General features: G+C 39.5%; 1 protein-coding gene across 1 annotated transcript in view; it reads right to left on the bottom strand.

Moving 5' to 3' along the window:
- Nucleotides 1-11,828: 11,828 nt before the first annotated feature.
- Nucleotides 11,829-24,022, bottom strand: part of TPH2 (tryptophan hydroxylase 2) — a 76,147-nt gene continuing 63,953 nt past the window's right edge. The window contains exons 9-11 of the mRNA XM_005305100.5: nucleotides 21,778-21,873; nucleotides 12,335-12,468; nucleotides 11,829-12,242 (exon numbers count right to left, since the gene is read on the bottom strand). Coding sequence (XP_005305157.4) covers nucleotides 12,068-12,242; nucleotides 12,335-12,468; nucleotides 21,778-21,873 — 405 coding nt within the window. The 3' untranslated portion in view covers nucleotides 11,829-12,067. The remainder of the gene's footprint in view (nucleotides 12,243-12,334; nucleotides 12,469-21,777; nucleotides 21,874-24,022) is intronic.

Here is a 24,022-nt window from a genome sequence, read left to right as displayed (position 1 = left end):
TGCACTACAACACAAGAGCTGAATATGAAACAGGACTCAGAAATGGAAACCTTGTCAGTTAGATTGTTAGTGAATCATCATATGAAACAAATTGTTCACTTTTTGTTCAGTCCATTAGCTACAAGGATGGAAGAAATGCCCTCCCAACACATAATATTCCAATTTCCTATATTCACTTACCACTTCCCCTTTTCTTTCTGCACATCAGGGACATTTACATTCTAGATTTAATTTACTCTCTCTGACCAGGTTTTCATTTGAAACTCAGACAAACCTGAGCTATTGCTGTATGAAATGGAGCACTAATGGAGCACATAATGTTTGTGAATACAGAACTCTCTCTCCTTTGTAAGCAAGGTTACGCCAGGGAAAACGCACAGTATCATATGGTATCCCTTGAGCCTGTTCCATTGTTCTGATTCTCTTGAGTTTTACAGTGGGTACATACCATGGCTGTACACATTGACGATGCCTCATTAAAACATTCAGTATGTGTCAAAAGGCACTATACCGGAGTATCTGAGAATACCACACTTTTCCCTTATACTTAGAAGAGCCCTGTGGGAACTGTTGACTTAATGGCTTCTAGTACTAGTCTTCCTAAGTAAGCTACTTAACCCATTCCATCTTTAAAATGAGGGTTAAGTATCTTGGCATAGCTGAGAACCCTAAAGGTGGATCTGTTACTTCCTAAGCCCTGCAAGAGAACCGGAGAGATGATGGTATTGGCCCCAGAGGAGGAGGATTGTTATATACTCTTACTGGATGATGTAGAATTGCTAAAATCCTGGTTTCTAGTGGATTATTTGGCCAGCAAGTTGCTCTGAAGTGGGCATAGGTGCTGGAACTAGGGGTGCTACTGCACCCTCCAGCTTCAAGGGGTTTCCATTATATGCAGGGTTTACAGTTTGGTTCAATGGCTCTCGGCATCCTTCCTATAAAAACTGTTCCAGCATCCCTAGAAGTGGGTGCAAGTTCCTGTCCTTATCATCCAGGCCTGATACAGAGAAGGATGTCACTGAGAGCAGACCTGTGTTTTTTCAAGCAGAAGCAATCCTTGGTAAGAAGGAAGGGTTTCAAGTAGGAACATCTGGTTTGTCATGAAGCTGCATGTTAAAAGCATCCTACCTTACATACATATGCACCTAACCCACCCACATAAAAACTTGATTATAGGAAGAGCTCTGCTGTGAAGCGCAAGTCACAGAAGGAAACCAAGTAGCAGCTATTTGAGGTTGCAGAAGCCTCAGTGAATGAGAGTGGGTGTTCCATTCTGAGGCAGAAGTGGTTTTCTAATGTTGCTCCTTGTTATACAATATAATCAGGACATAATGTTCTCTTACTGCACTATGGGCCCAAAAGCTTCCTCCCTCAGCTGTATTAACTGCGCTGATCAACTCCTGCAAAAATCAACTGGCTCTTTGAGACATGGCTTTTGAAAAGTACAGTGTGAGTCAATCTTTTGTGCTGATGTTTGCACTTGGTTTGGTTATAAAGATTTTTTTTTAATGTATTTATTTCTGGAAAAGCAAAACCCCCAGAATTTTGGACATTGTGGGCCAACCTGTCAGAATCCGCTCCTGTTTTTGCAGCCACAAATGTACACCATAAAACAGAGGCCAGGTTGATGCCCAGCTGAAAAATCTGGCCCATTGAGTCCAACTCAGCAGCAGCTACAGAACCTAACCCTGCTGTTTTGAGCCAATTCTATTTAATTGATTGGCTCTAGCAATAAAATGCCTAGTAGAACATGTGCTGTCCTTGCAAGGTTGAGATTTTACATCTAAGCACGTCTGATTTGAGGAGCTTGCTCTTTCCTAGTTCCACATATAATGATCAATCAGGTGTAATTATCAAAAGGGAATTCATCCAAATTGATCCTCAAGAACAAATTCTGCTGGGGCGGCAAATCTACTGTGTTCATAACCTTACACTCATTTACCAATAATTGGCCTCATTAATGTCTATGAAGTTAGCTATTCACTACAATGGGGGGGGGGGCGCGGGTTGCATATGAGATGTATTCACCAGTTTGCAAGCCCTGGGCAATAATGCCACTGATTCAGCACTTCTTTAGTTTCATGTAAATTAGCAAGAGTGGGGAGAAAGTTAGGCAGCAGCAAGAATGGCTTGAGGGAGAGAACTGCTAAGAACATCCATCTTTCCAGAATTAGTATTTCTCTTCAGAACCTTTACCGCAAAAACATACCATCCGAGTTCTATTTTATAGAGACTTGTTTTAATAGAAAATGAAAGTGTGATTTGAGTTGAGCCAGGCTGCTCCCACAACACACTTTGCCTCCGGTGGATGGCAAGGCTGTTTGGTTTTGGGGTGGTTTGTTGTTGTTCAGTTATCCCACCTGATCTGGCTAATGCTATATGCAGCAGCCACAGATGCAGATGTTTGGTTTATATTTTGGGCTATTTGCCCTCTTAACAGGGACTGAAATCCACCTCTTGCTGCTAGGCCAACTCAACCTGTGAACATGGTGGGTGGCAACAGCAACTTTCCTCCCCAGTGATTTTTTTGCAGTCTGAAATGTATGCGTCATAAAAAAAAATCGGTTGCATTTTGAAAGCATGTGACTGTGTTATCCATGTCACATTTCGTTCACCTGAACCATCCACTTCAGGCTAAATTCCAGGCAGCTTTCAGGACCTATTTTCAATTGGAGCATTAAATCTCAGCAGTTGGCCAAGATGCAAATTTTTTATTTGAGGATATCGTGTTTTGTGGAGGGTATTTTGTGTTAAGAGAGTTAGTGGTTGTGAAAGGCTCTGGACTGACAACACTGAATTTGTATTTATTTATTTTATCCACACATCAGCTACAAACTGAGGCAGTGCAAGCTTCCCAGTGTACTTCAACCTGGAGGGTCCTTATCTAGGGATGGGGAAGTAGTTTAGTCTCCATGGAGGTTTCATTTACAGGAGGCTGCCAATAAGGATGCCTATTCTATCTATGGAACCTTCACCATGATTATGACAATAATTATTGTTTGGAAGCATTACCAAGATACTATCTGTGTCCCCTGGCTCGTGTATTTTAAAGCTACAGTGGAGAATCTGTTGCTATCAACCAATTCCTCATTGAGAAGGAGGGAAAATGCCTCTGGACTACTTCCAGAAATGAAGTATTCAGGGTTATGGATAAGAGCCATTATAAAACAAAAATAGGATCATTTCCCTTGATGGTCCAGGTCCAAGCTGGTAAGTACTAGAAAAACAGGTTGAGGCAAACAGTGCTTACCTCCCTGGGGATACTATTGTAACAAAGAAACTATTGGGCAATATTGTAATGGATTCCCACTGAGCTAACAGGGAATCTGCTATATGTTTGGAAAGATATAGCCAGTGTCTTCACTGCTAAAAAAAAAAGGTGTTTTTTTTTTTTTTACCTGGCGGTAACTAATGTGTGAGAGCTATCCTGAGGTGAAAACATGACACTTTAGTTTGACCATGAGGTAACTAGGTGGAGTAGTATTATACCCCTACCTGGGGTTGACCTTGCCTAGCTGATCTCACAGTAAAACGAAAGCGCCTTCTCTTCACTGTGATTTTACCTCAGGATAGTTCACGCACATTAGTTATCCAGAAGAAAACACATACCCACACCTTTTTATGCAGTGAAGACAAGGCCATAGCCTCTTGCCCAGGCTAGGAAGGCTGCAGGAAAGACAGCTGTGAGTGGGGTGGGGGGAGGAGCTGACTTTTTAAGAGAATGAGTTGATTCAGTTCTTGTCAGGCACTTAGGCTATATTCCCTTAGCTAATCACTTGTAGTGAAATAAAGCACAGATTTCAGTGTGATCAACCATGCCTTTAACACTTATGGGTTGGTTTTTTTTTTTTTCATCTTTAAACTAACCTCGATTATAAAAAGAGAACTGCTGGCTGTCTGGAGAATTCAGTCTTCTGCCTCCGATGAGAAGTAACAAGGAGGTATCCACCCACCCCTCCATGAACACACAGGGTCCTGTCAGGACAAATGGTCTGTGATAGTGCACTCAAATCATGGGATCCTCCCATCAGAAGGTGGAGTGGCAAAGAGCCAGTTACCTGGGATGATTCAGAGACCAAAAGAAGAGAGTGGTATAGCGAGACTTTTAAAGTTCCACAGTAGTGTCTAATTGGGATTATGCATTTTTTATATATATATATATATATATATATATATATATATATATATATATATATATATATATATATATATATGAACACCACTGCAGCTGGATTAAACTCACAAACTCACCATATATAAGCCATATTGCCACCAGAAGGTAACAGCTTTCGGGAACTATTAAGCTGGACTGAATTTGAACTAGCAACCTAGAGTGAAAGCCTCACCTCATTTTCAGTCCTTTGAGGCAGCCAGTCCCCTCAGACCATGTGAAACTTTTTTGCAAATCCACTGTAAAAGAGAAGCTTCCCAAAGAAGACTCAGACAAATTGGAATCTTTGTACTCTTCCCCATCCTCCCCCACTGTAGGTGAGGCGACAAAAAGATTCATAACAACAGGCAATAAAAATTAGGGAAACAACAATTCAGTTTCACACAAAAATTTGAGGTTTCAAAATTTCTTTTTGGTCCAGTGCAGAACCAAGATGAGATCTTTTGAAATTATTTTGGAAAAATAGGATAAGAGCAACCAACTGCACAATAGCCTATGAGAAACCCAGGTTCCAGTCTCTGCTCCATACTCATCTGGGATACGAGACCCAGGTACAACCCCCTGCTCTGCCTGATATGAAGTGGGGACTTGGTCTCCCACATCCCCGATGTGTGTCCTAACTATGGGGCTATTGGCTATTCTGGTCTCTCTCTCTCTCTCTCTTCCTCCCTCCCTCCACCCCCATCCTGGACCTGAGAAATCATCCTGACAAAAATTTCATTGAAACAGTTACCTTTCTGCAAAACATTTTGGTTTTGATGGGGAAAAAAGGGTTCTTGGAATATTTTTCAACCACTTCTTAGACCCATTTTATTTGAAAGGCCTAATCTTTACTGAGCTTTGGATCAGGCCCCAAATGAATTAGAGAACGCAACATATTGTGTTAATGCCTGCTGCACTCCCCTCCATCCTGAATAGAGGAAATGAAACAACGTGAACTATGTCTTTGTTTGCTAATGAAACTTTGGATTTGCTGCAGTGTCTCAGATTGCTGTTTTTCATGTTAGATTCTGCATGCTGGTAAATGCTGAAATGCTTTACGTTCATTAAGATTAGGCCCATTTACTCTGTGCAAGCAAAGCAAGTACATATATCTCAGACCCATAAAGCATCAGTCTGGAATTACACAGCAAATAAATGAGTCTAAGCCAGAAGTCCAGATTCCAGATCACGAAAGCTTAAAAACACCTTAGATAAATGAGACCTATTTTAAATGAAACATTTGTGTAATTTGACAACTGTCCATAATTCCCTCATTATGCCAAATGAGCTTGTCATCCATGGAGATGGATGGATGGCTGATCTTAATTTGCTAATAAAAACTGCAAAGAGAAATTTCTGCTAAGATGAAACTATCTGATTCTTAAAAACCCACTGGTCCACTTTCTAACATGTCCTTCCTTGAGGCCTGGAGTCTGACTGGCTGAGGCCCCTAGACAATTTTTTTCTCTAACCCTATCAGAATGCAGCTTTACAATATGAGAACAATGAGCAATTGTCTCTCTTAATCATCATTATCCCCTCAATCTATTATATTTAATTTATTTTTAATCATGGTGTATAATAGAAATAAAATCATAGGATTAAGCATATATCTAGCAGTGGAAGCCCATTATCCTTTGACAATGTTCTGTTTCATTGACATTATATCTTCATCATAGACAGTTTCTTTGCCATCATTAGTCCTAAAATGGCTATTGGATTTCAAGAGTTTCTCCCTAATCCTTAATAAGATTTACTTGTTAACTGTACAAAACAAAACAGAGATGTGCTTCTATTGTTTTACTGATGCAGAAGCCTTCTTTCAAGCTATTCAGAACAGTTGAGAATAAATCCAGACAATATAAATATTAAGTGCTTCTCTGCATGATTCTATAACAAGGAAGAAACCTCAGTACCTTTGTGAATGTTGTTTATATGTTTCTCACAATGGCTTAATGTTACCTAAATGAGCAGTGATGATTCCTTTGTTAGATTACCTGACTCCTGAACCAAGTGGATTCTGTGACTCCTGTTCTAGTGATTTTCAGACCCATCAAAGGAAGCCCGGGTAAGGTACATTTTCTCTACAAAGCACTGAAAGATATTATCAGACTCCACTTGAAAGAGGAGGAGGAGAGTCAGAAAAACTTCGGTGCAGGGTCACGAGCAAACTCTCCAGTGATAAATGCCAGTTAATGGAGTCAGCACTAACATGAGTAAATAAAGAACTCCTTCAGCATACTGATTCCTTGGGGATAAGCCAACAGCTTCTCCTTTGCACCAATGGCAGTCGCAGTTAAATCTAATACTGGATTTTTCCTCACCTTGTAGAATGAAGCAGGGATAGTCCAGAGGAGAGAGAAGGTCTATTTGTTATCTTACAGATATCTTCAAAGAGATGGCAGCCATCTCTATGATAATCATTATCCCTACAGATTACCTCTTCTTAAGGATGAGTTATTGATGTTAGATAAGGGCTGGGCCAGGAACATGCACATCCTAAAGATAAATGCCTGGCTACACAGATGGTGTCCTCGACCAGAGGATGCTGTTCCAGAAAGGAGTGCTGCTGGGAAGAGATGGGATCCACCTGACCAAAAAGGGGAAGAGTATCTTCACACACTGAATCACCAACCTAGCAAGGAGGCCTTTACACTAGGCTCAAAGGGGGCAGGTGACAAAAGCCAACAGGTAAGTATTAAAAGGCAACCTTAGAGTGCTAGATGTTGGTGGGAGAGGAAATGGAAAATTACAGTAGAATCATAGGAGAAGCAAGAGGGAAAACCATGGGGGAATTTGCTCAACATCTTAGATGTCTATACACAAATGCAAGGAATAAGGGGAATAAACGGGAAGAACTGGAAGTTTTAGTATACAAGCTACATTATGACTTAACTGGCTTTACAAATTTGGTGGGATAAATCTCATGACTAAAATATTGGTAGAGAGGGGTATAGCTTGTTCAGAAAGCACAGGCAGGGAAAAAAGGGAGGGGTGTTTCATTATATATCAAGAATATATACACTTGTTCTGAGGTCCAGAAGGAGGTGAAAGGCAGACCAGTTGAAAGTCTCTGAGTGAAGACAAAAGGGGTGGAGGAAACAGGGGTGATCTTATGTTATGTGTCTACTATAGACCACCAAATCAGGATAAAGAGGTGGATAAGGCAGTTCTAAAACAAAACAACAGAAATATCCAAAACCCAAGACCTGGTAGTAATGAGGGACTTTAACTACCCAGACATCTGTCAGAAAAGTAATATGGTAAAACACAAAATCTCCAGTAAGTTGTTGGAATGTGTTGGGGACAAGTTCTTGTTTCAGAAGGTGGAGGAAGAAACTGCGGGGCAACCATTTTAGACTTGATTCTGACCAACAGGAAGGAATTGGTTGCGAACCTGAGGGTTAAGGCAATTTGAGAAAGAGTGATCATGAAATTATTGCTTTCATGATTCTAAGGAAATGAAGGAGTGAGAGCAGCAGAATAAGGACAATGGATTTCAAGAAACAGATTTTAACAAACTCAGAGAACAGATAGGTAGGACTCCACCGGAAGATAAGCTATGGGGACAAGGCGTTCAGGAGAGCTGTCAGTTTTTCAAAGAGACAGCATTAAAGCAAACAGCAGCAAACTATCCTGATGTGAAGGACAGTAGGAAGAATAGTAAGAGGCCAATATGGCTCCATCAGGAGTTCTTTAATGACCTGAAAAACAAAGGGAATCCTACAAAAAGTGGAAATATGGACAAATTGCTAAGGATGAATTCAAAGAATAGCACAAGCAAATAGGGACAAAATCAGAAAGGCTAAGGGACATAAAAGATAATAAGAAGAGGTTCTAGAAATATATTAGGAGCAAGAGAAAGACAAAAGAAAGTGTAGGTCCACTAGTTAGAAGGGAAGCAGAGTTAATAACAAATGGCATCAGGAAGCCTGTGGTATTTAATACCTATTCTGCTTCAGGCTTCACTAAAAAGGTTAATTGTGTCCCGATGCTTAACACAGTTAATATTAACAACAAAGGGGAAGGGACACAAGCCAAAATAGGGAAAGATCTAATATTAACAACAAAGGGGAAGGGACACAAGCCAAAATAGGGAAAGATCAGATTAAAGAATATTTAGATAAGTTATATGTATTCAAGTCATCAGGGCCTAAAGAAATTCACCCTCGGGTACTTGGGAACTAGCTGAAGCAATCTCAGAACCATTAATGATTATCTTTGAGAACTCATGGAGGATGAATGAGGCCCCAGAGGACTTGAGAAGGGCAAACATAGCACCTGTCTTTAAAAAGGATAACAAAGACGACCCAGGAAATTTTAGACCAATCAACCTAACTTCAATCCCTGTAAAGATTCTGGAAAAAATTATTTAACAATCTAGTTGTGAGCACTTCGAGAATAACAGGGTAATAAGTAATAATCAACATGAATTTCTCAAGAACAAATAATGCCAAACTAACCTAATTTCCTTCTTTGACAAGATTACTGACCCAGTAGATCGGGGGAGCAGTAGACAAGATATATTTTGATTTTAGCAAGGCTTTGGACACAGTTCCACATTTCATTCTCATGAGCAAACTAGGGAAATATTGTCCATCTGAAATTATTATAAGGTGGATGTGTATCTGGTTGAAAGACCATACTCAAAGGGTAGTTACCAATGGTTTGTTGTCAAAGTGGTAAAATGTATTTAGTGGGGTCCCACAGGGATCTGTCCTGAGTCTGGTACTATTCAATATTTTCACTGATGACTTGGATAATGGAGTGGAGAGCATGCTTATACAAGGTGCAGATGACCCCAAGCTGGGAGGGGTTGCAAACACTCCAAGGGACAGGATTAGAATTCAAAATGATCTTGATAAACAGGAGAATTGGTCTATAACAATCAAGATGAAATTCAGTAAAAACAAGTGCAAAGTACTACACCGAGGAAGGGAAAATCAAATGCACAAACTCAAAATAGGGAATAATTGGCTAGGCAGTAATACTCCTGTGACACTGAGCCAGCGAGGGTTAAGCAACCAACCAGCAGGCTGAGTGACCTAAAAACAACCCTTAAGGACAAAGAAGAATATTGAAATGATAAACAGGGCCATTCCTTGTAGATAATTATCAAAGCCATGTTAAATAGATTAGAATCCTTAATATGTAGGCCTGCATTGTTAGAAGATCAAAAGTAGATACTAATTGTATTTGTCTGTTTTTACCTATATATTGTTAGATGTTTAACAATGTGATCTAATTCTGTTCCTGTCTTTAATGATTCATTAGGTATCCTATTGATTCAGAGGTCAAAAGGGGATATTATCATTAACATGCACTTGTGGTGTAATAATAATATTGTCTTCATTTCTCTTTGAAATTTGTAACTCCACATAGTAAAACTACCTGTGAACTGTTTGAATGGCTAATTGCCTTATGCTAATGAATACAACTAGTTACTGATGTACGCCTAGGAAACAGACATTAGCTTCAAAGCAACAATGTACATTACCTATTCTTCATCCAAGGAAGGCCTGCTGTGATCATTTGCTGTCAAGACGCTTATCTACTGAACTTCAGCTATACGGAAAGTTTTGGGCCTGATCCTTTCTACCTCAGATCTGCTTAGTCTTTGACAGGGAAAGTCTAAGCCCACAAGACTGAAGTCTCCAGGTCTACTCAGGATTAACTCAGCAATTCTCATAGAAGAATTTGAACAAACACTGCGCATGGACTACCTATTGGATTATAACCTTTTAAATTGATTCCAGAAGGATTTTTACAAATCAGCAGCCTCACCATCTCTGCTATGAAACTGACCTAAGGACTTTATTCAGATCTGTATGTATATTGATCTTTTAACCATAGCAACTCTTTCTGTTTTCTTTTTATTAATAAATCTTAGATTTAATTAATAAGGATTGGCTCTAAGCATATATTTGGGTGAGATATGAAATATTGGTTAACCTGGTGGGCAATGTGTCTGGTCTCTTGGGATTGGTAGAACTTTATATATGGTGAATAAGGTTGTTAGTAACATGACTATACTAGACTTGGCTGTTTGGGTGGGAGCCAAAGGCTGGATTGCTTAAAGGGGACTGTATTTTGGCTTCTTGGTAATCAGTAAGGGATTACAGAAGCTGTGTGGTTACTGGCTTGGTGAAATCTAATTATAGAATAAACCACCAGTTTGGGGGGATTGTTCGATCCATTCTTTGCAGTTTGCCCTGAATAAGCATTCTCAGTGTAGCCCCTCCAGACACCATCGTCACAACTCCTGAAAAGGATCTGGAGTTGTAGTGAACCACAAATTGAATAAAAGCTAACAATGTGATGCAGTTGCAAAAAGGCCAATATTCTGTGGTATATTAACAGCAGTGTTGTATGTCAGACACAGGAGGTAATTGTCCCGCTCTACTCAGCACTAGTGAGGCCTCAGCTAGAATATTGTGTCCAGTTTTGGGTGCAGTGTTTTAAGAAGGATGGCGATAAACTGCAGAAAATCCAAAGGAGAGCAACAAAAATGATAAAGGGTTTAGAAAACCTGATTTCAGGAAAGGTAAAAAAAAAAATGGTATGTTTCATCTTGAGAAAAGAAGACGGAGGTGGGAATCTGATAATCTTCAAATATGTTAAGGGCTGTTATAAAGAGGACAATGATCAATTTCCACTGAAGGTAGGAGAAGTAGTACTTGGCTTAGCTAGCCTAAATGTCCCTTGCTGCAGGTTATTAGGAAAATGTTCTCATTATAAGGCTAGTTAAGAATTGGAATAGTCTTCCAAGAGAGGTTGTGGAATCTCCATCATAGAGGTTATTAAGAACAGGTTAGAGAAACACCTGATCTAGGTATATTTGGTCCTGCCTCAGCACAGGAAGGCTGGACTTGATGACCTTTCAAGGTCCCTTCCAGCCCTACATTTTTATGATTCTGTGTTATCAAGTGGCACTCATTTTATGTTGAAATTGCTAGCAACATTTAGAGCATCTGCATAGATATTTCAGCTGAGAGAGTGGTTTCAATAGGTGTTTAAAATAGCTTTGCAGATGCTCTAAATGTTGCTAGTAATTTCAACATAAAATGAGTGCCACTTGATAACACAGAATCATAAAAATATGAAATCCCTCTGAAAATATTTCTGAATAGGGGAATGCAGAAGGCACATAGTAATCACAGAAGGTTTTACATTGACACCTAACTACATGGAGTGATATCAGGATACTCCCTATTATTTCCACTTTTCAAGGGAAGGATTTTTGGAATTATGTCACAGGTCAGTTGGTATTTCTGTGGCATCCACAAGTAGCAGCAGGTGTTAAGTAAAAATATCCTCCTATTTGAATTGTCAAAAGTTGTAAATTGTTTGCAATTATTCAGGTAATACAACTCAAAAGCTCTTTTAACAGCAATGTATGTCCTTCCCTCCCTTCTCAGTATTATATAAATTCTATTGTTCAGACACAGGAGACACTCAACTACAGAGGCATAAAAGGAAAAGTTGTCCTCACCAGTAGAGAGAGAAATATGGATCCATCCAAGGGAAAAAGAAAAGGTGGAAAATGTTTTTTCAGAGTCTAACGCGGACAAGAGGTTGTAAAAACGAATCTGTGTGTTTAGACTCCTAATGAAATCATGAGCCATTTCTTATATGTTGCTTTTAAGTTAACAGTCTCTTTAAGTAAACAAAATCATTGCCAGGTAAGCTTTTAATAGTGTATTTGTACATGACATTCCCTTATGGAATTGCTGGTTATATGCCACCACATTTCTTGTTGAGTTTTCACGTTAGCATCGCCTTGTTTCGTCTGCAAGTTACAATTAGAGCTACACAATGATGCAAGTCACTGACCAAGCTGCAGAGGGAAGATGGATGGCTCTAAAACTGGAGCACATGATGTTGCTAGCATAGCCATAGAAGAAGCAGTGGACATTAAATGCCCAAATATCTGTTCATTTTGCTTAAAGCATCACACACCGTGTTCAGATCACTCCGAAGGTCCTGGACAACGTTTTCTATACTTCTGGTGTCTTTCAGAATTTCAATGCTTTGCGTGTATGGGTTGAAATACACTGAAAAGGGACGATTGATTGATTTTGCAAAGTCCCTGAAAGAAAAAGAAAATTAACACCTATTTCTGCCACATCCAGAGAAGGGAAAATAAGATTTTGTTTTTAAGAGTCAAGGGAAATAATTTACCTCATCTTTTCTTTGGCTTCTTCAAAACTTTCTGAGACAAAGTAAGCTTCCTGAAATGTGGTGATAAGGCATTCTTGCAAGCAAGTAGTCTTTGGATCAAATGTTCTCACACTGGCCTTGTCAGACAAAGCATGCTGCAAAATACACCACACAATCTGTTAAACTGTGTTATGAGACCCCTGAATGCCTAAGCAGTGTTTTCTGTATACACCCAGCTTTTATATCACGGTTATTGTACACTCCCAGTCAATAGCTAATCTCTCATGTTTTACACACAATGGATCTTTCATCATGAACAAAATAATTCAATCTATTAGCTAATGTCTTTTTTTCCACCCAAAGTTATTACTTTAAATAATCAAGGGCAGTTCAGATATGTATCTACCCCATAGGTATAGAAACGACAATCTTCAGCTGGAAGAGGAAAAAGTAATAAAATATGTATTCCAGAAAAATAACCTATACAACTACACTCATCTGTATCCCAAAAATCTCTCTTAAATGGCAGAACTGATCATTACATCTGCAGGTAAATAGAGTCTGACTAAGTCATTCACATAATCTGTGCCATCCATTTTCAGGCCATATATGCATGCCATTTTCATTACAATGAGTTTAGGACTGGAACTATATATCTGAAGACCATTACATAATGTTCACTTAGTGTGTACTGATGAAATACATTACCTTTCTACCAAGTACACTTGAGCAATAATGCACCAAATAAATATTGCATGGAAACAAGAAGAAACAGGCATATTTATGTACCAAACAGACATTAGAAAGACAAGGAAAACAAGTGTGATTACTTGGAGAATAGCTATTAGAGCAGTGTTCCTCCTCACATGATTGGCACATGGCCACTAGGAACAAAGACTCTGGATTTCAATGCTGAGAACTAGCTATTGCAAAATTTTGAGGCAGTTCACCTTCCACTCCTTCACTTTTTATTTACAATACCTCTGCTAGCTCCTGTATCTGTCTTATACCTTAGAGGACTAAGGACAAGTATATTTATTCTCGGTGCTCTGCACTGAGGTACCAGAACTGAAGGCAAGTGCATTTGTTTTCAGTAGTGCAAGTCCTTGATCTATCTATCTGCATTGAAAGGTGTTATTCATAACCCTTAGACAGATAAATTACACACAGGGAACAGGTCTACTGAGTACAAAGGTTCCTCTTTTTTTTTTTTAAACAGACTCTTCAGAGTATCACAACACTAAGCACATGCTAATTCAATTATTCAGGTAGAATATGTGCATGTATATTTATGGATAGCCATAAATTTAAATACAACATAAACCGATAAAAAGGACCATGTTGATAACTGGTCTGCCTTAGCCAGCACCCATTTTAAATGATAACTGCATTCCAATACCACTTGACATTCCTTGAATAGTCTGAACCCTTCCTGCACCCAGGGCCGCCCAGAGGGGGGGGGACAAGTGGGGTAATTTGCCCCAGGCCCAGGACCCCACAGGGGCCCCCACAAGAGTTTTCAGGGCCCCCCACGAGAGTTTTTGGCAGCAATTCAGTGGTGGGTCCTTCACTCGCTCCGGGACCCACCGCTGAATCCCCATACCTCCCTTGCAGATCCCTTTGGATACCCTCTGCCTTTAAAGTGGCATTAGCAATTGTACCAGCAGGTTTGTCACATTTTCTTTTGATGCCACAATTATCTAAGGGTATGTCTTCACTACTGGCCGTATTGGCGGGCAGCAATCGATCTAGAGGGGATATAGACGCAATAAATCGATCCCCGAGCACTCTCCTGTCGACTCCTGTACTCCTGCTTGGTGAGAGGCACAGGCAGTCGATGGGGGAGCGGCAGCAGTCGACTCACTGCGGTGAAGAATCCACGGTAAGTCGATCTAAGTTATTCACGTAGCTGAAGTTGCGTAACTTAGATCAATCCCCCCCAGCCCCAGTGTAAACCAGGGCTAAATCCATAAAGGGACTTTAGACACTGCAATGCTCGGTGTTGCAGTGCCTAACTTTTAGGAACTTTGCCAGCCAATGGAATCCACAACCCATTAGTTAGGTGCCTAGGCTTCTTATACAAGCCACGAGGAGAGAGAGGTGCCTAAGAATGGAATCCACAAAAGCCAGAGCACTAGGTGGGGAGCTGGCTAAGCTAGCCAATAGCAGATGCAGCTGCCGAGAAGAGGGGTGGGTCCTAAGCCCTGCCCTTCTCAGGGAGTTTGGTGCCTAAATCCAGGCTTGAGTGAGGCACCTGTTTTCAGCTGGGTCTCACAGCCGTGAACTCTCTCCTGGAACCAGGCACGTAAGCCATTTTTCTGCAGCGGGACATGCCTAACTCCACACAAAATGGCCGTGGCAGCCTATAGCCCCATGGTTAAGACACTCACCCGGGATGCAGGTGGCCCAGGTTCAGGGGATGGGGAGCTGGGATCTGTAGATAAGTCACCCACTTGCAAGTGAGTGTCTTAAGCACTGGGAGATTTTGGTGTGGGTCTTTCACAGTCTTTCCTGGTGAAGCTGAGCTGCTCTGTATTTCTGTATTCATTGGGCCAAAGAGCAAGCGAGAATGACTCTAGTCCTGTAGTTAGGGCACTTACCTGAGAGAGAGAAAACCCATGTTCAAATCCCTTCTCCTTATCAGGCAGATGGGGTAATTGAAATAGGGTCTCCCATGTCCCAGCTGAGTGCTGTAACCATTGGGATAACTGTTATGAAGGAGGCTGCTTTCTTCTTTTCCTTCTCTTCCCAGATGTTTTGTGTGGAGTTAGGCATGCTCTGAGCACACCTACTACATTGGGTCTGACAGGCAATATAGATGGGGCAACACCTAATTTGGGGTTTAGACGTGTGAAAGGCACTGAGCTCCGGGGCAAGGTCAAGACTGAGGCAGCTGTGTGCATACCAAACATGGGTGCTTAGGGTAATTTTACAGTGACAATATAATCATCAAGGGACTTTAGGTACCTGTAGGGTTAGGCAGCAGCTGAGTTAGGGTTTTGAGGATCTCAGTGGTTCCTAAATGCTGGAGTTAGGCACCTAAAGTGGCAGTTAGCCACCAAAGTCCTTTTGTGGATTTGGCCCTACATTTTTTAATTCTGAAGCAATGTACCCATAAAATGCACTGTGAACAATGGAGTACGCAAATTCTGAAATTGGCAGTGGCAGAGCTTGACAGAGAGCCCACAGCCAGACCTCCTGGGCCCCTCCCTATGCTGTCTTAAAGCAAAGTGGAATAACAAGAACATCAGAAAGGTTGTGGGACATCTGGTTAATTTTTCAGGTGGAGCCTAGTGCTATGAATGTCAAAGTCTGCTTGCTCTGTAGGGAATGTTCTGTATGCTCATGCACTCAGCGAACGCTCTGCAGGGAGTGCTCAGGGATGTGCTCGGTAGGGAGGGCAGAATCTCAGAGCAGAAAAACTATTAAATTGGTGAGTCTGGACCATTTTATTTGGAGGTGTAATCAGAATGTCACATCCTGGTTTCTTTATGGACATTAGCTATTTATGTAATGTTGTAAGCAGTAAAAAAAAAACCCACAACATGTGCAGTTATATTGGCTACCCACCATTTGCTTTGCATATGTTGTTTGCCCATATGTTTTCAGTCAACCAAGTTGTGTAAGTATCTAGTACATATTTCCCTACCCTTATCCTCTTCCTTTATCTGTCATTATGGAATGTAATTGCTAATGTGTATGTGTACCACAGCCTGCAGTTGAATGAAATGACACACCATCTCAAGGGCTTGTGGAAGCAGCCACCTCTAGAGGCTTATTCACCCAGGAAATAAACTGTTGCTCTAGTACAGTCAATGGGGACTTTCCATTAGCTCAAGCTGGGAGAGTTGGTATTTTATGGAGCAATGGGTTCCAAGTTCAATCCTTGCTGATACCTATGAAAGGTAGCAGTATTTGACAACGGGGCTGCTCAAGAGTGATAGGATATGCTCCTTTTTGCTCGGAACAAGCATAATACCTCCACAGCATTTCCTGCCCTGCTAGCAAAGGATGGGAGAGACAACCTATCATTGCCATATTAAAAAAGAGTTTTGTTGTATGCTTGCTCATTTGAGTGTAAAGACTTGGTTGTAATCATTTAACACACACTTATTAAGGTTTACAAAAACACAGGCAAAAAACCTTCCAATAGCAAGAGGAGAAACTTGAGATGGGTTATAAATGCTGTACTCTCTGTGGGCAAGAATCAGACCGTTGGGTGAGAAGAAATTATCCGCATCCCTATTTTGATTTTATTGCCTTGTTATTCTGTGGGGGAACATGAGAGAGTCCAGGAAAAACATGCTCCTAAATGTTTTTCTGCTGATCTGCAAATGGGCCATTTCCAAATTGTGTGCTGATGTTCCCAGAACTTTTTATGATACCAATAGAATTTTATATATTGTTTAGACAAATAGAAAAACACTGTAGTGGTAAGAGGTAGTAAAATGTGTACTGGGCATCCAGGTGTTGTTTTAGCCATTATCTCCACCCTCAACAAAAAAAGTGTTGTAGTCAAATCCACTGCTCTTAGTTTTTAGGTTACAATCAGGGACATACTAGTTTTATCTATTCATGATCAGATGTTTTATTGTGAGCATCTTTGACTGAAAAAGGTATCATACGACAGGACTGGAAATCTGATTCTCCATTAGATACAGCAATGTGGCACAGTAGACTAGGTGTACAGTCCAATGAAGACAGTGGGAAGACTTCCACTGATATCAGAGTTCTTTGATTCAGACCCTTAATGAAAAGGCTCAAGAATATCATATTAAATGAATGGACAACATATTTTTAAACACATTTGATCTGCCTTTTTTAGAATCATAACTACTTCGTAGAAATAGTGTGTTTACTGAATTGTGTATTCAGTCTGATTTCTAAACCACAAATGTATATTGTGTAATAGCTTTATCTAGAGTTAACCTGACTTTATTAGGGCTGAACATTTTATAACTACTCACAATTTTGGTTCCTTTCCCACACTGGTTTTAGGTTTTAATCATCTCTTTCTCCTTTCAGAGTAGCAGCCGTGTTAGTCTGTATCCGCAAAAAGAAGAACAGGAGTACTTGTGGTACCTTAGAGACTAACAAATTTATTAGAGCATAAGCTTTCGTGGACTACAGCCCACTTCTTCGGATGCATATGCACGAAAGCTTATGCTCTAATAAATTTGTTAGTCTCTAAGGTGCCACAAGTACTCCTGTTCTTCTTTCTCCTTTGTGTGTGTCTGCATGTGTGAGCTTTCTGTATTTTCTGCTTAATGCATTTTTTCACCTGTAGCACACATTTTCTTCTGCATTTTGTTGTGTCTGATATTCAGACTAGTTCTAAATATTGAAAAAAATCTTTGGGGGAAAAAAGCTGCTTTGTACCTACATTCCCCTGATTTTTAGTTTCTCACTGCTGAAGCCATTGACCAATTTTCTAGAGAAGAGCCATGTCAGACAGAAAAAGAGAGATAATGAGGTTTGGTTGAGCTTGAATATATGCCAAAATATTACCCAGCAAATTCACTATTCACAGTTTGTGTTGCCTGACACTTTTCCAGCTTTTTAAATACTTACAAACAAGACCATTAAATATGTATATTTACTATTCAGAAATATACTTGAGATCCAGATTTATTTGTATATAGGTGTGCCATAGCTGAGAGGGATGTCAGCGCTGAAGCAATTTGGTGATATAACTGGGAATGAGGTAGTGGATACGATTTTCAAAAACACTTAAGTGACATAGGTGACTAAGACCTATTTTCAAACATGCCTATAGGCCAGATTTACAAAGGTATTTAGGTGCCTAACGATACAGATCAAAAGCACCAAAGCAGGGTAGGTGCCTAACTCCCATTGATAGGGGTATTTACATACCTAACTCACTTAGGCACTTTTGAAAATCCCACTAGGTGCCTATCTGTATCTTTAGACACCTAAATCAATTTGTAAGCACCTAGAAGATAATAGAGTTATAAAGAATAATGAGCATGGATTTGTCAAGAATAATGCCAAACCAATTTAATTTCCTTCTTTGAAAAGGACACTGGCCTAGAAGATGGGGGGAGGCAGTAGATGTGATATATCTTGATTTTAGTAAGACTTTTGACACAGTGCCTCATGACATTCTCACAAGCAAACTAGGGAAATGTGGTCTAGATGAAATTATTATAAAGTGGGTTCAAAACTGGTTGAAAGACCATACTCCAAGAGTAGATATCAAGGGTTTGCTGTCAAAGTGGGAGGGCATATCTAGTAGGGTCCTGCAGGATTCAGTCCTGCAGCCTATACTATTCAATATTTTCATTAATGACTTGGATAATGGAGTGGAGAGTATGCTTATAAATTTGGAGATGACACCAAGCTGGGAGAGGTTGAAAGCACTTTGGAGGACAGGATTAGAACTCAAAATGTCATTGACAAACTGGAGAATTGATTTGAAATCAAGAAGATGTAATTCAATAAAGACAAGCACAAAGTACTTAATTTAGGAAGGAAAAATCAAATGCACAACAACAAAATGGGCAATAACTGACTAGTCGGTAGAACTGCTAAAAATGATCTGGGAGTTGGATCACAAATTGCATATGAGTCAGCAATGTGAGGCAGTTGCAAAACAGGCTAATATTATTCTGGGGTGTATTAACAGGAGTGTCCATATATATGACATGGGAGGTAACTGTCCCACTCTACTTGGCAGGGGTGAAGCATCAGCTGGAGTACTGTGTCCAATTCTGGGCATCACACTTAAGGAAAGATGTGGACAAATATGACGGAGTCCAGAGGACAGCAACAAAAATTGATAAAAGGTTTAGCCAACCTGATATATACAGAAAGGTTAAAAAAAACTGAGCATGTTTAATCTTGAGAAAAGAAGACTGATACTCCTTCACATATTTGAAGACTGTTGTTATAAATAGTACAATGAGCTATTGTTCTTCATGTCCACTCGAGGTAGGACAGGAAGTAATGAGCTTAATCTGCAGCAAGAAATTTAGAAATTAGGAAAAATTTTCCTTATAAAGGTAGTTAATCTCTGGAATAGTCTGCCAAGGGATGTTGTGGAATTCCCATCATTAGAGGTTTTTAAGAACACCTGTCAGGGATGGTCTACATTTACTTGGTCCTGCTTCAGCGCAGAGGTTGGACTTGATGACTTCTCAAAGTTTCTTCCAGTCGTACATTTCTCTGATTCTATAATTCTAAATATGTTTGCAAATCTGGCCCTTAGGCACTTTTGAAAATATTATCCATTTATCCTTTTCTGATAAGAGGTATCATTGCAGAGCTGTTCTCCTGCACTTATTTTATGTAATACTTTTACAGTTTAATTATTCAAAGAAAAGTTCCCCATTTTTTTCTCATATACAATGTTCATTAATAAATCAAATTAATAAAATGTTCATTGACATAACATTAAATTATGTAACCCTGGAACCAAACTGACATACATGGTGAAATAAGAGGGCCTGATGGGTTGAGCAGTGAATGGATCCAATCAGCTGGAAGTGATAACATTGCATAATAAGGCCACAATAGGCGGTGTATTGATTGTACAATAATTCATGTTTACATGTTCTGTGGAATGAGTGCCATCAAGTCACCTTACAGAGGCCAAATCCTGGTGATTTGACTCATGCTGCAAATTAGTCCCCCTCTGCTATTGCTAGAGGTATATAAATATTGTTGCATATGTAGCATAATAGGAAAAGCATTTGATTTATGGCAAAATTATTACGGCATGTAGACTAACCTTTGAAGCTGATCAATAGATGTCATTTATATGCATATACATCATTTTTATTGTTGCTTTGGAGAGGGTTGAGCGTTCATATTTTGAGATTACTGCTGAACAAATAATACTTATTTGGGGTCAGAGTTAAGATTATTGTTTTGTGATGAAATATGCATTTCAGTTTATTTGATAAGAATAATCTGTTCATTTATGGACAGCATAAGGTTTATGATGTTCTTGACTAATCACATGGTTGCACATATGTGCTTATATTTGCAAATCATGTGATAAGTGACTGTTATTTTAAAGTAAGGGCCTGCTTTTCCATGGGACCTTGTGTAGATTTTTAGAACTCAATTCTCAAGGTGTTGGACCAAAGGGATGGGAGACATAGGTGCTCTGCACTTTAATAGATTGAGCCTTAACCCTGTAAAATACTACTATTCTGATACAGTGAGGAGTAAAATTGCCATTGTACTGAAAGCCTGTATTGTATTCAGAACAATGATAAAAGTATCAATATTTTTTTCCTTATCCCTTTTTTCATATTTTTTTTGTTACTGTTCATCATCATCTTATTCACAAAAGGGACGTAATGAGTCTAACTAGTTCCAGATAGGTATCAGAGGGGTAGCCGTGTTAGTCTGAATCTGTAAAAAGCAACAGAGGGTCCTGTGGCACCTTTGAGACTAACAGAAGTATTGGGAGCATAAGCTTTCGTGGGTAAGAACCTCACTTCTTCAGATGCAAGACATCTTTAGTTCCAGATAGGACATTTAAATATACAGAATAGGCGAAAAAGTAGAGAGACTGAGTTATTAATAAAAGCACTAATAGCATTTCTAGGCCCCAGTACAGAAGAGCACGGCCGTGCCTGACTAGAGCTGGTTGAAAACACAGTAAAAAAATGTTGCAAATATTTTGCAAATTTGTCCTGTTTTTTTTTTTTATTTTATTTTCAACAATTTTGATCAGCTCTGCTGTGATCCTGTGAATACTTATTGAACCCACATGCTTAAATTTACGCAGAGTCCAATTCACTTCAATGGAAGTGCTCACAATATGTAAATTTAAATACCTTTGTTTCTGAAGGATTGGGGCCCTATTCAGGAAGGTCATTTAAGCATGTGCGTAAAGTTAAGCATGTGCTTACATGGTTTCCTGAACAAGGAGGGATATAAGCACATGCTTAAATGTTTTCCTACATCAGGGCCTTACTATTTCTAGATTGTGGTCTGAACACTACTGACTTTACCCAGAGGAGTAACCCCACTGCAGTACACAGGATTACTCACTTAAATAAGGCAAGCAGGATTTGGCCTTATATTGCCATATTATGCCAACAATTTTTTTTACATATTCAAATAAACGTGTTTTTTTACTTAAGGGTCCCAGAAGTTGTGATGTAAGAAATCTCCTACTCAGTAAATAGAAAGGGATTAATATGTCTTCACTAGCAGTAAATTCATATGTCTCATTGGTTACCAAAACTTTTAAAGCAAGTAAGCAAACAAGCAACAACAAAAAAGTGCTTTGCAACTTCTGTCGGTTCTAGCACATCAGTCCTTATCAACTTGTTTCACACGCCAAATGCCTGCTGAATTTTGGGAGTAAACCTTCAATCTAAAATACCTGACAGTTTTTTTAAAGTAAAAATATTCACACTTCGGTAATATTTTTCCACCATTCTAAAAAATGTATTTCAGCCTGCAGGGTACATTCACTCACATACCTTTAATTCGCCAATAGAAGACAGGAGTCCTGCCCCGTAAGCACGTAGCTGTCCCTCTTGCTTGCAAAGGCCAAATTCGATAGTAAAAAAATAGCACTGTGAAAATAGATACATACACAGATATACATAGCGAAGCTGTAGACAAGCACTTTAGTAGCACCAATCAGTACCATTTTCACTTGAGAGACCCATTTCCTCAGATTTTCATGTTTTTTAAATAAGTTCAGATCAAAGATACCTACTGTTACGTACTTTAAATGTCATGTTAGCAGTAAAATAGAGCTGTATAAAAAAATAGCACACACAGGGAAAAAACAGCAAGATTTTGCTTTTTTTCTGGTTTCCCATAGTCACCGAGGGCCAGATTTTAAAGGTATATAGGTGCCTAAAGATACAGATTGGCGCTAAGCGGGTTTTTCAAAAATGCCTAAAGACATTTAGGTCTAGATTTTTAAAGTTATTTAAATGCCTAAATCCTACTGATTTCAATGGGAGTTTGGCACCTAATCTGGTTGGGCACTTTTGAAAATCCCAGTGGGCACATCTGCTTCTTTAGGCACCTAAATACCTCTGAAAATCTTAACCTTAGGTCCTAGTTCAGGACACCATTTAAGCATATTCTTAATTGTAAGTAAATGCTTAAGACCCATTGACTTCAATAGGACTGAAGGGATTAAAGCTGGAAATGTGCTTAAGCACGTTCCTGAATTCCTTAGCCCTCATAAGATTTTACTAACTTTTCCATAAGTGAAGAAAAATGTCACTTGCTTCCTAAATTAGACAATTACAGCCACTCCAGTAAGCTCAATGGACCAATCCATTCCAATTGTTCATTGCGATGTTCAACCCATAAAACTAGAAGGGCAGTTAGTAGTCTGAACAATATTACTGATGAGAAACTGTGAAAAATATTAGCATAAGAATAACTACATCTAATTTGCATTAACTATATAAAACTATGTTAAATATTACAGAAACCTTTGGGAAACACAGATATTTCAATCTCTCTTAACTGGAAAAGAAAAGACAAATCACTTGTGCTCCTAACAAGTTGTTTGTTTGCTTTTGATATTACACATTAGGACTTTTTCTTTATATATCAGCATGTAAAAATAAGGAAATATTGTTGCTCACCCCAAATAAAGCATCCACATAAAATTAGAGTAGTAAATAACTATGTCCACACAAAGGTTTTGGGAATCTGGTATCCAGTACCCATGGAAATACTTCATTCATATTTGTAATTATGCACTACGGTTTTATTTGACACTAGACCAAATTCAGCATTTGTGTAAAGGAAGTACTTGGAGCCAGGGCCGGCTCCAGGGTTTTGGCCGCCCCAAGCAGCCACAAAGAAAAAAAAAAAAAGCCGCGATCGCGATCTGCGGCGGCAATTCAGCGGAAGGTCCTTCGCTCCTAGAGGGAGTGAGGGACCGTCCGCCGAATTGCCGCCGAATAGCTGGACCTGCCGCCCCTGTCCGGAGTGGCCGCCCCAAGCACCAGCTTGCCAAGCTGATGCCTGGAGCCGGCCCTGCTTGGAGCTCAAGGTTCTCTTGAGAAAAACAATCCAGAATTTAATACTTATTTGAAGCTTATCTGAACCTCTTGAGTCTGGATCACACCCAAGAGTTTTTGTACTGCCTGTTTCTCTCAGCAGTTCTGCTCTTCTACTTCTGGTAGCTGATAGAACTCAGAAATGAAAAATAGTTTTTAAAAGTTAACCAAACATTTCAGAAACGATAGAGTTTCATATGGAATTTGGCTCCAGAAATGTCAAATTCCAAATGAAATGCATGGTTGGTTTTTTTCCAAACTGTTTCTCCCATACCAATATTTACCTAGCTACTCATTAATATCAAATCTTTTATTTTCTTTTTCTCATATAAAAGTTGAGGAGGGACCACTAATTTGTTTACTACAGCACTAGGCAAAAATATAAGGTAGATTTGAATGAAAACATGCACCTATAGCCTGAATCAAAGCCCACTAAAACCAATGAGAGTCTTTCCATTGACTTCAGAGGGGAATTTATCAGGTACCACTGTAACAGCCAAGAGGCACTGAAAATCACAAAAAGAAAGCATGGTTACAGCTTTGTCTTTGGCTTGTGCAACTCAGTTGCAGACAGATTTTCAAAGTTAGGCACAAGCAGCTAACATGCACTAGTAGATGAATGCCAAGTCAATTGTTTAGACAAGATGGGTGAGGTAATATCTGTTATTGGACTAACTTCTGTTGGGGAGAG

The sequence above is a fragment of the Chrysemys picta genome, chromosome 1 (assembly GCF_011386835.1).
Source record: "Chrysemys picta bellii isolate R12L10 chromosome 1, ASM1138683v2, whole genome shotgun sequence".
NCBI classification, from domain to species: domain Eukaryota; kingdom Metazoa; phylum Chordata; order Testudines; family Emydidae; genus Chrysemys; species Chrysemys picta.
Note: the sequence above shows the minus strand (reverse complement) of the source record. Positions and strands in the feature narration are given on the sequence as shown.